The 16520-nt window shown below is 38.9% G+C and overlaps 1 protein-coding gene across 1 annotated transcript; it reads right to left on the reverse strand.

Annotated features, from left to right (window-relative positions):
• Nucleotides 1-1295: 1295 nt before the first annotated feature.
• LOC117471644 (putative trypsin-6) lies at nt 1296-3746 on the reverse strand. Its single transcript, XM_034116786.1, has 3 exons — nt 3699-3746; nt 1693-1879; nt 1296-1525 (listed from the first exon to the last, which is right to left on the reverse strand). The coding sequence occupies exons 1-3, from the start codon at nt 3739-3741 to the stop codon at nt 1339-1341; spliced, it is 417 nt and encodes a 138-aa protein (XP_033972677.1). The 5' UTR covers nt 3742-3746; the 3' UTR covers nt 1296-1338.
• Between the last annotated feature and the right edge of the window lie 12774 nt (nt 3747-16520).

Raw genomic sequence — 16520 nt, forward strand, 5'->3', positions numbered from 1 at the left:
TTTAATACATCTGAAGGTCTGTTAAAGGACACGACCTCTCACCCTTTAAAACAAGAAGGACACTTCAATTTACAGGTTGGACATTTTGATGGTATGGCAATACCGGTAACGCGAGTGATCACATCTATGTATTCACAGACGTCGGTAGCTGCACTTGCTGTAACACAGGCATAATATTTATTACCGAAAGAAATGACACCGTAAATCTTCTTGTCGAACACCAAGCCTCCACCAGAGTCCCCCTGAGAGAGAGAGAGAGAGAGATGTACAAATTGTTTACCACTGATCTTGAATCATTTACTGGAAGACTTATTTTAATATTCTGGTTAAACATAAAGAGCCAAGCCCACTCACTCTACTTATATCCACATTAGTCTTTTGGAAACAGATCAAGTTGTCAAGTGCATAGTAATAGTCTGGTTTTCGAGGCAGACAGGTTCTGCTCCTCACACAGTCAACAACCACTGTGTCTGCACATTGGAGAGTGTCTGACGGATTGAAGTTTCCTAGATGACAACATACAAATATGGGGTTTTAATACAACTTGATCAAATGAACATGCACACAGAAAAGTATAATCTATGTCTGTGTATGTGTAGACCTACATACTGTAAATCAGTGGTGGACAAAGTATTCATTACATTACATGTCACTTGTTCAGCGATACCAAAGATCAGCGCACTGAGTCACAGCCTATTCAGAATATTTACTTGAGTATTAATACCTCATTAAAAAAAATACACAACTTCAAGTAAAGTACTACATAGAGTATGGTAGGAACATTATTTAAGTATGATTAGGAAAATGTACTCCAAAAATATTTTAAATATTTTAAAGCAAAAGCTGGAACTGTGAAATATAATTGAACAAAAAACTTGCGAGGCCACTTTTTTTTCAGTTTTAGTTCCTTAAATATAATGTTGGTTTATACAAATTGTATTTTAAATATTTGTATGTCAACATCTGAATCTATAAAGTATCTAGTAAATTAATCTGTAAAATAAATGTAGTCAAGTAAAAAGTACAATATTCCCTCCAAAATATAGTACACATTATACATTCAAAATACATTACAGTACTTGAGTAAATGCATATAGTTACTTTCCACTACTGCTGTTAATTTGCATATATGTAAATATGAGTCAATTGTAATTACAAAATAAACAAGATTCCTCTCACCCCTTGAACCATCAGCATTCTTCTGTGTGGCTCCTCTACCTGCAATCTGAACTGTTTACGTCTGAAAAACGTAATTAACATTAAGAAAAAAAAAGACAGGGGGATTTCTCAGTTTGAGTTTTTCAAAAGTTGAAGTTCAGATTTATTAAAGATCACAACTCACGGTTTGGGACGTTTGCCACAGTCAGGAAGATCTACAGTTGGAAAGTTTATTGCAGGTGTATCTAGCTTCAGCAGCATGATGTCATGGGTCAGGTGTTGTTCGTCTACCAGTCGAAAAGGTCTTGCATTGACTGACACTGCTTTTGATGGATCTGGGTGCTCATTTAAAACTGCTGTCACAGTCCTACAAACATGTAAAGGTTAAAGAGCAACATCACAGAATTAGTGCACATGCAGCATGATTTATTCATATTGGTAATTTTTGCCACTTATTGATTTTTTTTTAGATTGGATTTATGAGTATGACATATATTGTTCTGTTATTATTTATTTTAATTAAAACTTTCTCACCAACCCGGCTCCACACAGTGAGCTGCAGTCAGAATCCAATTCTGACTGATCAGAGATCCACCACAAGTAGCCACATGACTCCCATTATTTGCTGTCAGCCTCACATGGTAACGGCGGTCATTATCCTTACATTTTTTACCTCCGATGATTCTCTTCTGCAGATCTACCACTCTGCCCACTGCCACACCTGAAAGAGAAAATAACCCCCTATGAGACTTAAAGTAAGAACAGTGGTTGTTGTAGATAATTCATTCCCATTCCCCCCAAGTTATTAATATACATGGTGAAATGTGGCAAAAATGTTTTGAGTGTTCTACTCAGTCTTCTGTAAGTAGCACTTAGAAAGGTTTAGCTTATTTGAAGTGAGTACTGTAGCACTTTTTGGCATATTGGAAGCTAAAATATCTGCAGGATTATGGTCGATTGCACTTAAATTATCTAAATTATATGTAATTCAAATTAATATAATGAGAGTAAGGTTCTCATTGCACTGTAAATATCAAGAGCTTTAAAGAATCCCAGTTTGAGATTGCATGTCTGACGTCTCTCTGCTCTGCTAGAGAGGCGAAGTCCCTCCCTTTCCGGTGGACCTCATGGGACCTTATTTCTGAAGAATTATGTATTGAAGTCAATAGCAAGAGAAAACGTATCTTTCGATCCTGTTTGAATTGTGCCATGAATTACACATATGATGTTTGTCAATCTTAAAAAATAATTTCCATGTCAAAAAAGTCACAGTTTGTCGTAAAAACATAAGACTATGAAAAATACGCAACTAGAAAGATTATAAATCCCAGAGTCGCGTAAGTGATGTCACAATTGATGTCATAATTGTTTTCCTCCACTAAATATAAGAGATATCTAAGATAAGATAACTTTAACAAGATGCCTGTGTGCTTTGTAGCAGGTTGTAATCATACCAGCAATGGGTCTGGCTCGTTCTTTCGCTTCCCGTCTGATGAAAGGACCAGGAGTGACTGGATCAAGTTAGCTACCTAGCTAGTAGCAAGCACGTTAGTTAGCATTACAGCCTTAGCCTTGTCATTTTTATTAGCCTTAACATGAAGTAACATTAAGTAACCCAAAATGTTAAACAGTAAGAGTAGTAGTCATATTTCGTGAACCCTTTGAAGAGTACTGTCACCGGTGTGATCATTCTATAATACACAATTTAAGCCCGGATGCCCCCGGGGGACACATGCTAATGCTACATTAGCATCTGCAATCTTTTCTACTTCATGCTATCTGCACAAATGGTTGACATTGAACATTAAAAAGATCAGGCAGTTCAGAGAGTATCGAAGGAAGGCAATCAGGCAGCTTTGCATGACATTCTTCTGGATGTGTTTCATTGTGGTGATAGTGAGGGTGAATTCCCTTTTCTGGCAAGACATTAGTGACGGCCATCTTGGTGACGTGTGTTGTTGTGCGAGACCAGAGATGTAGTTCATTGAGCGGTTTCACACAAAAAAGGTCTTACTTCACAGTTTTACAGCAAAACATTTGTTTTTTTAACTTGCAAAATTATCTTTTAAATTGACAAACATCATATGTGTAATTCGTGGCACAATTCAAAGGGGATCGAAAGATAACTTTTCTCTCGCCATTGACTTCAATACATAATTTTTCCGAAATAAGATCCCATGGAGGTCCACCGGAAAGGGAGGGACTTCGCCTCTCTATTGCCTTCCAACGTTTGCTGTCTCAACCTCTTGATCTGCTTCTAAGCACCTGGATATACTATAATATACTATACTATAATATACTATACTTATACTTATACTTATACTTTAACTGGCTTCCCTTTAAAGAAGCCATTAGGAAAACGTAAAAACATCCATTATGTCATTGACCGACAGCTTCCTTCTGAAACTCTGGCCCCAGGATAACATATCTCTTGTTGGGTGGATTTACTCAACTCAATACTTAACTCACCTAAGTGCTATCTCAGAGCATAAGAAAGGTGAAAGTAGGCAGCAGAAGTCTGAGTAGGAGCTGATACTCACCGGCCAACAGCAAAAGGAGAAGACTTGTCATCATGCCCGCCATCTCTGCCAGAGTCTGCCCTCCTGGTGCCACAGTGGAGCTTTTTAAACCTCTTCACACTGTCCTGTTGGCCTTCCAGCCACCAATCACCTCAGGAAGGTTTATCCACACAACCCCATTGGCTGCACAGATGGGCCCATTTGCACATTTCTGATCCCTTATCAGGTGTTCCTGCCCTATGGGTGGAAAATGGATCAAAAATAAAAGAACTGACTTCATTGTGTCTTCAAGTAGATAGTATTATTTAAGTATATGATGAAAATACTCAGAATCAGAATACCTTTATTAGTCCCACAGAGGGTACATTTCCATGTGTTACAGCAGACAAGAGCCAAAGAACGCTTAATGTTCACTAAGAAGCATGCATACAAAAAAATTCAAGATAGAAAATACAAAAAACACAATTTCCAAAATACAAAATACACATCCTGTAATCGTTTTGAAGATATAGCAGCCAGGTATATATTGCACAGTTATTACCGGCATATATATTGCACATCATTCGTATTTTCGGGATTGTGGGAAACGGTATTTCGATCTCTCTGTCTGTACACACAAACTGAAAGATTGACAATATGGTTGACTTTGACTTTGATTTCACCGTAATACATACTTGTATTAGTAAGAGTTGGCCTTAAATTGACGTTTTGACTGGAAATAACTCCATTTGAAGCAATAAAGTGAACATGTTACTGTATATCTGTACAGTAGGTGTCTGCATTCACTCTGCATTTGGCCCCTTTTAAACCTCTTATGGCACATTTCCACCGCAGGCCTCGCTCGGCTTAGTACGGTTTTGTTAGGCCTTGTTAGGCCCGGCTCACTTTAATGCTGCGCTTCCATTACAGTTTAGGAACTGGGGTAGTATCTATAGTAACGCAGTGTAGGCGGAGCTGTGACGTCATCTTCAATGAGCACCCCAGAAAAACAACATCAGCCGTTAGCTGTTAGCACTCAGAGCTCACAGCTCCTCATATCTGTTCAGAAACTAGACAAAAGTTAAACAAGTACAAACCACAGACTGTCTGTGTCATGGTGAATACAGTCGCTGCTTTATTTATGTCTGTATAGGCCGCTGTTGTGAGTGTGGACGGTCGGAGCATATACTGCGTTAGCTTAGCCAATCTCCATTCAGAAAACACGCATTTTAAAAGGTTTTTCGCCTGCCGTTTGTCTGCAGACTTGACAAAGCATTAATTCATGGTTTTTACTAACCGGTATCAGTATGTTGTTACTTCGGCATCATTTTGAAACGTGTATTACAAATATGTCAAATATGTTCATCTTGTTGTAGTTGTAGCCCCCTTGCCAGCGATTCTCTCTCTAGCTTAGCAAACTCAGCCCGACTCAGCCCTGTGTGTTGGCCCCGATAGAACCACGATTTTGTCGGGCCAGAAAAGAGGTGAAAAAGTAGCCCCGGGCCGGAACTAGGCATAGTGGAAACGCAACCAAAAACGGGCCCGGCACGACACGGCACCCTTATACCGTGCTCCGCGCCATGGTGGAAATGCGCCATTAGAGATTAGTTCCCTCCTTCAAACAAAGGGAATAATAACCATTTACTGTGGGCTTTTGGGTTGCAAAGGTACATGTAAAGTGAAGTAAAGTGAAGGCTGAGTATCACTGGTTTATTGTGTTTTTTAAAACCAAAGCGCTATTTCTGCAATTGCTTTATTTTAAGTAGAGAAGACTATGTATTCGATTGGTAGAATAGAATAGAAAGCCTTTATTATGATTATACAAAAATAAACAATGAGATTTTGTTTTGAAACCCTGTCACATAGGAAAACAGACAACAATAAAAAACACAAAGTCAATCATACAAGGGGGTAATAAATAGTTAAAAGCAAGAAGCTATAAAAAGCTATAAAGTGCATTAAAGAAGGGATTAAATTGCAAATGAATTGGTTAATTATAATGATGTTGCCCTTAGGACTGCAGGTTGAACAGCCTGGGGGCTCAGGGGTAAAAACAGTTGTTCAGTCTGTTTGTCCGTGTTTTAAAACTCCTGTATCTCCTACCAGGAGGCAGGAGAGAGGCATCGGGAGCTGGAGAGGGCTTCCAGAGAGGGCAGCCGATGGTTCTCTCCACCATTTGTATAACCCAAACAGCCAGCATACCACACCGAGATGCAGCATGTGGGCACGCTCTCGGTGGTGGTCCGGTAGAAGGACACCAGCAGCTCTTCCTTCAGTCTGTTCTTCCGAAGCACCCTCAGGAAGAGAAGTCGCTGCTGGGCCTTCTTCACTGCTGCAGTGCTGTGTGCTGTCCAGCTGAGGCTCTCGGAGATATGGACCCCCAAGAACATGAAGATGGAGACCCTCTCCACTCTGTCTATATATAGAAATGTATTTATTAGGATAAACCCCTTGAGAATCAGAAACAGGTTTATTACCAGGTAGGTTTACACATACGAGGAATTTGACTTGACGTCATGGTGCGTACATACAAATAAAATATGAATTAAAACACAGGTAGGGAACTAGAAATATTATTAAAAATAATACAAAATATAATACAAATATAGTAAAATATAACAGTATTTACATTGCAATGGAATGGAATGAAAAAAGGAATAAAATATGAATAGAAATCGGCAGTAATAAAAAAGACAAGAACAGAGAACAGATCTCGTTTTCAAGGCAGCAGCGTCTTACAGACATACATGAACAAAATAACAGAAAGCAAAGCATGACAAACCACGTACAGTCTGTTAAGTAACATTCATGTAATACATACAATCATTACAATGTGATAGACTGTAGTGTCTAATGGATCAGTTTCATCAATAACAAGAGCAGAGCAGCTGAAAGTGAGATGATGATGCTTCAACATACCCAATGATGACAGGGATCTGACAGCAGCAGCTCAACTATTCCAGTCTGTTGGGGCTTTGAACATCAACGCTCTGCTGACAATACATGTTTTCACAGAGGGGACGGAGAAATGTATATGGACAGTGTCTAACTTGATAGTTTGACGAGTAAGGTACAAAATACTGCTTTAAATAAGTAAATGCATTTAAACATGAGGGGGGGGGGTTCTGCTCTGTTTCTTGTAGTCAATGATGGGTTCTTTAGTTGAGGAACAGGTTGTTGTCAGTACACAAGGCAGAACACTTCAGGAACACGTCTCTGAACGCCGACTCGACTTCATCATGGATGAGACCGACCACAGTGTTGTCGTCGGCAAATGTAATAATGGAGTTAGAGTGGTGGATGGGAGAGCAGTTGTGTGTGTATAGTGTGTGTAGGAGAGGGTTCAGCAAGCTCAGAAAGGGTGGTCCTCAATCCCCCTGTGAATGTGTCTGGACCTCAGCTCTGTGAATTTACAAGGTGTGTGTGTGTGTGTGTGTGTGTGTGTGTGTGTGTGTGTGTGTGTGTGTGTGTGTGTGTGTGTGTGTGTGTGTGTGTGTGTGTGTGTGTGTGTGTGTGTGTGTGTGTGTGTGTGTGTGTGTGTGTGTGTGTGTGTGTGTGTGTGTGTGGCTGCTCTCAGCTCTGTAACACGTCAGTGCAGCTTAAGTCAAATTGAGGAGATATAAACGTAAAATGAAATGTCTGAATTGTCCATTGAAATGAACCACGAGGTTTTAGTGATAGATTGACATTTTGATATTTAAATAGACATTTGGATATGTGACAATAGCAGCCGTAGTGTGCTCACGTTTGGTTTATCAATTTATGATGTTCACACCATACGATAACACCCCCACACCAGTAGGCAAATTCAGCGATGTGTGGAGTCCTCTGTTTCAACACCAAAGAAATATTTTACTGAGTATGCAAACGGGCATAATCTGATCAAAACCTTGTGGTTCATTTCAATGGACAGTAAAACATGGAAATTCTTTAACGACTGAAGAGAGGAAACCCAGCAGAGCCAAGATCACACATTTGACATTTTAATTAGAAATAAAAATACAATTACTGACCCAAAAAAATCCAGTCTTGTGAGAGTGAGGACCACCCTTTCTGCTGCTAAACTTAAAGAGAACAAATACAACATTTCAGCACACAAACACACACACACACACACACACACACACACACACATACACACACACACACACACACACACACACACACACACACACACACACACACACACACACACACACACACAAAACACCCTCATAGTAACTAAGCCCTACACCAAGCTATCACTTTTAAGATGACCTTCTTCCTGCAGTGCTATTTAACAATTTCTGATTTAAATCCAGTTATGTCCAGTTTCTTATAATAAAACTCTGAAAGTCGGTGAATCATTTACATTCAAATGCCCAAACATTTTTTTTTTAATGTCTTATCACATATCGGATAAATTGTCGTCTCTGCTTAAAATAAAGAAATTGCAGAAATAGTGGGTTTAAAAAAAACACAATAAACCAGTGATACTCAACCTTAACTTTACTTCCCTTAACGTGTACCTTTGCAACCCAAAAGCCCAGAGTCAATGGTTATTATTCCCTTTGTTTGAAGGAAGAAACTGATCTCTAAGTGAATGCAGTCACCTACTGTACAGATATACAGTAACATGTTCCCTTCATTGCTTCAAATGGAATTCCTTCCAGTCAAAATGTCAACACTTACTAATATTTTCTTATTCTTTAATAATACGTATCTACTTGAAGTCACAATGAGGTCAGTTCTTGTATTTTTTATAAATATTTCAGTCATAGGGCAGGATAATTTGATAAGTGATCAGAAATGTGCAAATGGGCCCATCTGTGCAGCCAATGGGGTTGTGTGGATAAACCTTCCTGAGGTGATTGGTGGCTGGAAGGCCAACAGGACAGTGTGAAGAGGTTTAGAAAGCTCCACTGTGGCACCAGGAGGGCAGACGTTGGCAGAGATGGCGGGCATGATGACAAGTCTTCTCCTTTTGCTGTTGGCCGGTTTACTTCAAAAAGGTATATACTTTCAATATAAAAAAAAAAACTAAAATTTCAACTAAAATATAGTTACATGTCTTCATGTTAAATATCCTCAATAATTACAATCTGATGCATTTGCAGAAATTAACTGATGTCATCCTTTAAACTTTATTTATTTGCAGGACGGTGAAAGCATATTTCGGTGTGCATCCAGGTGACCAGATAACACAAGTTGAGATCCAAGAAGAACCTGAAAGAAGGACAGACATTAATGGGAACCATGACATCGCTCTGCTGAAGCTACCTGAGCCTATGAAGGGTCTTGAAACGGTAACACATCCTGACTGTAACAAACTTACCGTACTGAGAGGTTTTTTCTTCAATATGTCCGAAAGTTAAACTCCTAAGGAACTCAAACTGAAAAAAAAACTGAAATCTTTTTATGAATCTTAAGTCTTTTTCTTGTATTTCAGAGATGATACAGTTCAGAATTCAGGACTTGGACCCACAACGGCAAACGCAGATGGTGGAAAAGGTGAGATGACTTGTTTATTTTATAATAAAACTGTTCACACTGAGTTCTTTTTTAAAGTTTTGAGTTTGGTAACTTTTTAGAACACTTTGTAGTATCATATTTTACCAAACACATTCATAAAACATAAAGTATTTATAACAAACATAAGAAAGAAAAATAGAAAGATAGGAAGATAAATGAATAAAAAGACAACAGGGAGAAACATTAAAGGAGAGAAGAGGATATATTGTATTATCTTATCACTTCAAATTGTTCTGTTGTTGGGAACTGTGTGGCCATGCTGGTGTGAAGAGGAACCAGCTCTAAATGTACTGCAGGACAGGAAACAGGTTTTATTGAGGGGGTTATTTTGTCTTCCAGAGTTTTAGAGAGTTTTTCCAGGTTAGCATGATCTGTTAAAAGATTGAACCAATGGTCGATTGATCATTTTGTTCTGTCTTTCCTGTGTAGTGAAATAGCTACAGTTATTGCATTGAACAGCTGTTTTCACCAGGCTGTCAGGAGGCTGAACTCTCCCCCCTCCCTCCCACCTCTCCCCCATGCCCCCATTGGACCTGGACTTTCACACCCCACACACACATCCAGCACCAGACACTTTCTACGCTGCATTTGACAGTATTTTGCACTAATGTAACATTTTTACTGCAATATATTCATCATTCTAGTGATTGTTATTTTGTACATATTGACTGTATGTATGCCCCTTAATGTGTGCATATATATATATATATATAAGTGGGTGTACACGTGTGTATATATGTATAGTCCTCGGGATTGTGGGAAACGGTATTACGATCTCTCTGTCTGTACACAAAAACTGTAAGATTGACAATAAAGTTGACTTGTTGGAGATGTTGTGGGATGTTGAGAGTGGTGATGTGTCCTCTGTGAAGGACCTGATATTGGATACGTTGGATTTTTGAGTAACGTCACATGGGAAATGTGTTATTAGATATGGGGTGTGCCAGTTAATGTCTGTCAGATTAATGTATAGATTTCTGATTTCCATGGAAACAGTTTTGTCGACTTGTGACTTTTTTTGGGTTGAAGGGAACAAAGTGTAATTAGTAAAGGAGGATACAGTTTGTGGACTTTATGGATATCTATTGTCTTTTTCTCTGTTGCCTGTTGGTGGAAACATTGTTGACAAATATTTACATACATAAGAAAAACATGAATCTGCCAGTACAATTTGTTTTAATGTACAAGTTCATTCAATTATGTATTAAAAACAACACCTTTTATATTGTCATCTAGGAGGCTTACCTAAGTCAGACACTCTCCGATGTGCAAACACCACGGTTGTTAAGTGTGTATTCAAAAGCTGTCCGTCTGCCCAGCTGGTTGGTTTACATTAAAAGATTAATTATAATTAGTAACGAAAAACCACTAGGCTAACACTGAGCCTCTGAATTAGCCGTGGGCGAAAAAATCTTAACGCCGTTAGCACAGAACTCTAGCTATACCAATCGATATACTTATTGGATCTGCACAAACAAGTTTAGCTAACATCCTGAGATTCCACAGATTATAGAAATATAAATATCATCACTGAGCGATCAGAACTCGTGACAGGGGAAGCAAATACAGACATCACACGACGTAGCTTTAGGTAGCAAAACACGGAGATATGCTCACCTTAGCTGTTATTCTGATCAAAAGTCGTGTTCAATGGCATTAAAACGAGAAAAAACGCTGCTGAAGGTTAATCCATAGGTTACTCCAATGTGTCTGTCACTTTGAACAAATTATTGATAATCCATAATTCAATTTTTATGCAAAATTCGGAGAATAAAAATTAGCTGCTAATGAATAGCCACCAGAGTGTGTCGCAGCTCCGGTTTTAGCTACGCGTCACTCTCACTCCTTATTTGGTAACCTGTGTGTGTATGTGGAACTTTCCCTCGATTCCATTGGCTCTAGCGGTTAAAATGAGATTGAGATGTCAATCATCCAAATCGACCAAGGGGGGCCAGAGATAGGTCAAATCCACCCAAATCACCCCAGAAGTGTTTTTCTTTTGCTAAACCTCTCTAAAAAGGTCACATTTCACTTGTTTTGCATCAATCTTGATACAGGGTACTTATTATATGTTGTACTTTGAATTCCTAAAGCTTTTAGTCTGCCTTACCATCATCTAAGGGTAGTTTTCACTATAAGTAAAATAGTGAAAACTAATTGTTGGACGGACACTATAATTGACTGTTTTTTACTATGTTCAATCTGAATTTTCTTTAAAATAAAAAACATCTATATTGATTCTGACTTTTCTACATCCAACTCACAGGTTTATCATTACTTTGAGAAACAAGATTATTAATTTAACCCTTTTAGAAGGGAAGATATGGTCATTTGTTCTGGGAATGGCATTTTCGAGCCTGAGAGCTGAAAAACAGGCTCAGTGCTTAACAGGTTAAACTATTGTTATGAATGTTTTTTATTTTAAATATGGAACTCAATTGTAAAATGAAAGCTGCGAGCAGCGATGAGCGGTTCTTCAACGATCCACACTGGTCCGCTGTTGTCTGCACGTCGACGCGTCACGCAGATATTTCCAGGACTCAGCCGTTAGCAAACGTGGGTAGTTTCTGGCCGATCAGACAATGGGAGTTACAGCAGTAACATAAACATTGTGTTTGATAACGAGTGATCTGTAGCCATGGCACCGGCTTATGATGACACCCCATAATCGGATTAGATGTCTAGAGGGCTGCCTCATTACCAAACGTGTGAAGTTTTGGGCCTTTTGGAGCATTTCCACTGAAGTTTTGAGAAAAACTGGTTTAATGGCGAGCATTGTGTTTCCATGGCAACAGCATATTATGACAACCCATCATAGGCTTGGATGTCTTGAGGGCTGCATCATTATATAACATGAGACGTTTTGGGCCGTTTGGAGCATGTTCAATGGAGTTATGAGAGAACCGTGTTTCATGGCGAGAATTCAGTGTGTGTGTGTGTCCCATGTTGTGATGTGTGTTTTCTGTGCTTTTGCCCTACAGTATGTTTGTGTGTGTTTTGCTGTGATAACAATAGGGTCTTCGCCGACCTCTGGTCTCAGACCCTAAATATAACCCTTTTTTAAATTCAACAGAAAGTGCAGTGTCTGAGTTATGAATGATATATTATACTTTCTTGCTTTCAAACTGTAACGATTAAATATAAATGTTTATTTCCACTTGAAAAAGACAGATGATCAAATATATAAGTCTGTTTTTCTTCTAAATAATGCACTGTAATTTGTATGTATCCCACCAAATCAAATTCTTGTATAAAGTTGTCTTTTAAAAAAAAAAGATTCATAATCATTATTTCACTGATTCTTTGTGTTTTTATGATTTAAAAAAATACATGAACAGAATATAGAAAAATGTATTTCCACTCATCAATATCTTTAAACCTGCAATTACTCTTTTTGTCCATGTGGGGGCAGCTATAATACGGCAGGCTGCTTTTATTGTAAAAGATTAATAGGGGTGTTTTACTTCCTTTCACTCACATCACAAAGTCCAAAAGAAACCAGCATATCTTGTGGCCTTTAGTTTGTTGCATAAAAAAAAGAGTCACCGTGATTGTGCTGCTACTTCTTTGAAGGGAAGGAGTGATTTATCTGTTATTATTATCTGTTGTTATATAATGGTGAACAGGAGAAGTGAGTCACTAAACTCTGAAAATCATAAAAGGTTGAAGATAAAAACCATATGCTCAGAATTTTGCTTTTGCATATATTTTATTTCTTAACCATACTGTTTAACATTAAATTAATAGAACAAGAAATACATATCCCATACGAAATATATATTAAAAGGATAATGCAGAAACGTATCATGCCACCTAGCTGAGTTTTGAACTGGGGTCTCTAGAAAGGAGATTTTAAGAAAACCACAAAACAGCCATTAAGTCATTGAAAGATGGACTCTAACCGTAACCCTAACTTTTTGACTTTCATGGAGACACTCAACTCACATCACCCGAAAAATAAAACTCAAACATCAATTACAACCACTCTCTGTCGAATTTGTGGACACCTGTGTCTTCTTCCGCAACTCCACCGACCCTATCAAAACCCTTGCAACCAAGGTATTTTTCAAAAACACAGACCGCCACGCACTCCTCCATAAATCAAGCTACCATCCGAGGCATACGTACAGAGGCTTGATAAAGTCCCAGCTGATACGCTTCCACAGGATTGGTGCCTTCCCGGAGCATGTAGAGGAGGCAACCAGCACCCTCTTCAGTGCACTGAGACCAAGGGGTTACTCAAGGCGCTTCCTTAGAAGCATCAAAGTGGAGGTCGGCCGAACTTTTAAAGACAAATACAACACCATCTCAACCCAGCCTTCCGGACCGACCCTCGTCCCCCTGATCACCACCTATTCTAAGGACCTGGGGAGCCTTTTAGGCAATCTCAGGTCCAACTTTGAGGGGGGCGAGGGCGCTTATCGCAGAAATAAAAACTTGAAGGACCTCCTAGTCCACACCAATTTCAACCAAAAAACACCAAACAGGGAGGCGCCTCTGGGGCCTCATTTATAAAGGGATATACGCTCAAAAAATGGCGTACGCCAGTTTCTACGCAATGTTTGCGATTTATAAAATACTAACTTGACAGGAAAATGTGCTGTCCTCCACGCAAACTCTAACCCATGCGTACGCACTAAGCACACAAACGGGAGAGACGAGAAACTGCGACACCGTTGGCAGAAGGAAGAATGGAGAGAAATATGTGGAAATAAGACCATAAATAAAATGTTACCTCTCATTTATCAAATATGAAGAATTCGTTTTCAAACATTGATTAAAGCCAATCTTTAAATGATTAAACAAATGCCTGTTTGAGACTCCTCAGTGCACACAAAAACATAACTTGGAGAAATAAATAAATACGGATATGTTATTTAAAACCACCTCGAATATGTTGTGTTAATGTTATGAAATGTTTTCTCATAAATGATGCGGTAAGCAGGAGGACAGAATTACGTCTAAACTGACGCCGTTTTGCATTTCTATAGGTTGTATAGATACGAGCATGGTTTTATATACTATCACGTTTAATCGTGTTTTATGCCGTTTGCCAAGACTTGATAAGTCGCTCGTAAAACACAGGAGGTATGGAAACTAAGAACACCATATGTGGTAAATTGTACAGCTAATATAACACAACACATTGTATTTCCTTTAACCTGTTCCACTCTGAGCCTGTTTTTCAGGTCTCAGGCTCGAAAATGACATTCCCAGAACAAATGACCATATCTTCCCTTCTAAAAGGGTTAAATTAATAATCTTTGTTCTCAAAGTAATGATAAACCTGTGAGTTGGATGTAGAAGTGTCAGAATCAATATAAATGTTTTTTATTTTAAAGAAAATTCAGATTTTACATAGTAAAAAACTGTAAATTATAGTGTCCGTCCAAAAATTATTTTTTACAGATAGTGAAAACTACCCTTGGATGATGGGTTAGTAGACTAAAAGCTTTAGGAATCCAAAGTACAACATATAATAAGTACCCTGTATCAAGATTGATGCAAAACAAGTGAAATTTGACCTTTTTAGAGAGATTTAGCCAAAAACCCCCACTTTTGGGGTCATTTGGGTGGATTTGACCTATCTCTGGCCCCCCTTGGTCGATTTGGTTGGTTGACACACCCTTGTGACCGTTAGAGCCAATAGAATCGAAGGAGGAGACTCACATACACACACATTGTAAAGAAAAAATGTGGCCGCTTCGCGTGTGGAAAACGAAACCAAGGTGGAGGAATGTCTCCTTCTGGAGTTTGGAAACTAAACGCAGTTGTATTGCTTATGGATTATAAGAAATAATTTCAAAGAAGGCACAGACACATAGGATGAACCTATGGATTAACTGCAGCATCGTTTTTTTATCGTTTTAATGCCATTGAAGACCACTTTTGACCAAGGTAAGCCATATTTACGTTTTTTAGCTACTTAGCTCCACATGTGATGATGTACGCTTTCGTTAGAGCGTCGCGAATGTTTATCACTGAGTGTTGAGGTGGGCACCGTTAGATTCAGTGTCTCCAGGACACCAAAAAAGAGTGTTTGGTTGTGCATCTAGGATAAGTAATAAGGGAGTTCTGAGTGAGTTTAAGTGCCTTTGTAGGTTCCGTTTTTCCGCTCGAGGCTAATTCAGAGGCTGAGTGCTAGCATTGTGGGTTTTTTTTGAAAAAAAAAATTAAAAAGATCAGTTAGCTGAGTTTCTTCCCGTTACATGGATATAACACATTCATAGTTTTATTCAATATTAAGATTCCTTAGACGTTGTTTCCTGCAAATGACGCGTTTATCCGCCCGGTACCGGGGGGAAGGTGTGAAACAGGTTAACTGGTGGATTATGGATATATGGTTGCTGATCGACAACTGGACCACTTATTTATTTATTTTGGTGACGATCCGACCTCCATGCTGCTACTCTGGTTCAAACTGCATCCACCAAACAATATGATTTATCTCGACCTCCCCAAAATAACCAAAATCTGACACGGTGTGAGATGTCTTTTTTAGCTGTTCTATCGTAATTTCCTGCGATCTTCTTCGTGCAGTCAGTCAGAATGAATGAATGAATGAATGGGCGTTTCTTTGACTATTTATAGGCAAATATGGGCGAGTCAATGTGAAGGAATCCAGTTGGTTTTATTTTTTATATTTGTTCCATAAATGTTATAAAATATATTATTAAACTATATTATTTTATTTATTGTAACCCTATTGTCTATTTTATGGAATTATTAATTATTTTAATTAATTATTTATTCTATCCGAGCAGGAATGAAGTGACCTTCCTCACCCGGACCCTTTGTCCAGCATGGTTTGCCTTTTGTAAGGAATGCGTGGAAAGGGTAGGACCCAAATGCAGACTACAAAATAAGGTAAAAAGGTCTAGAAACAAAAGCGAGCTTTATTTTCAAAGCTGAACAATAGCATGGCATGAAACACATAGGTTCTACAGAAACTGACCGTGACCAACATGGTGGGAGACAGGAGAAACAAACAATGAACCGACAAGGCACACAGGGGAAGACAGGACTAAATACAGAGAGGGGTAATCACAAGACGAGACACAGCTGGGGTAAGGGAGGCAGAAACACAAGGGCAACAGGTGAACACAATCAAACAATCAGACACACCAGGGAAACTAAGACAGGAAGGCAAACACAGAAGACACAAGGAGGAAAACATTTCAAAACAAAACAGGAAACCAGAGACAGAAAAAGACAAGACAAAACACAACACAGACAGATCGTGACATAACCCCCCCCTCAAGGGACGGATCCCAGACGTCCCAAAAAACATAGTCCAACATTTCCAAAAGGGTGGGTGGAGGGGGTCCGGAGGACGGGCCCGAAAGGGGTCCC

This window comes from Trematomus bernacchii, unplaced genomic scaffold (genome assembly GCF_902827165.1).
Source record: "Trematomus bernacchii unplaced genomic scaffold, fTreBer1.1, whole genome shotgun sequence".
Classification (NCBI taxonomy): domain Eukaryota; kingdom Metazoa; phylum Chordata; class Actinopteri; order Perciformes; family Nototheniidae; genus Trematomus; species Trematomus bernacchii.

Bases quoted from the DNA above. Each gene is read 5' to 3' on its own strand.
- LOC117471644 (XM_034116786.1), bottom strand. From the start codon at position 3,741: ATGGCGGGCATGATGACAAGTCTTCTCCTTTTGCTGTTGGCCG. The intron at 1,880-3,698 runs GTGAGTATCAGC...TTTCTCTTTCAG, and splicing joins TCTCCTTTTGCTGTTGGCCG to GTGTGGCAGTGGGCAGAGTG. The intron at 1,526-1,692 runs GTGAGAAAGTTT...ACATGTTTGTAG, and splicing joins CACTGTGTGGAGCCGGGTTG to GACTGTGACAGCAGTTTTAA.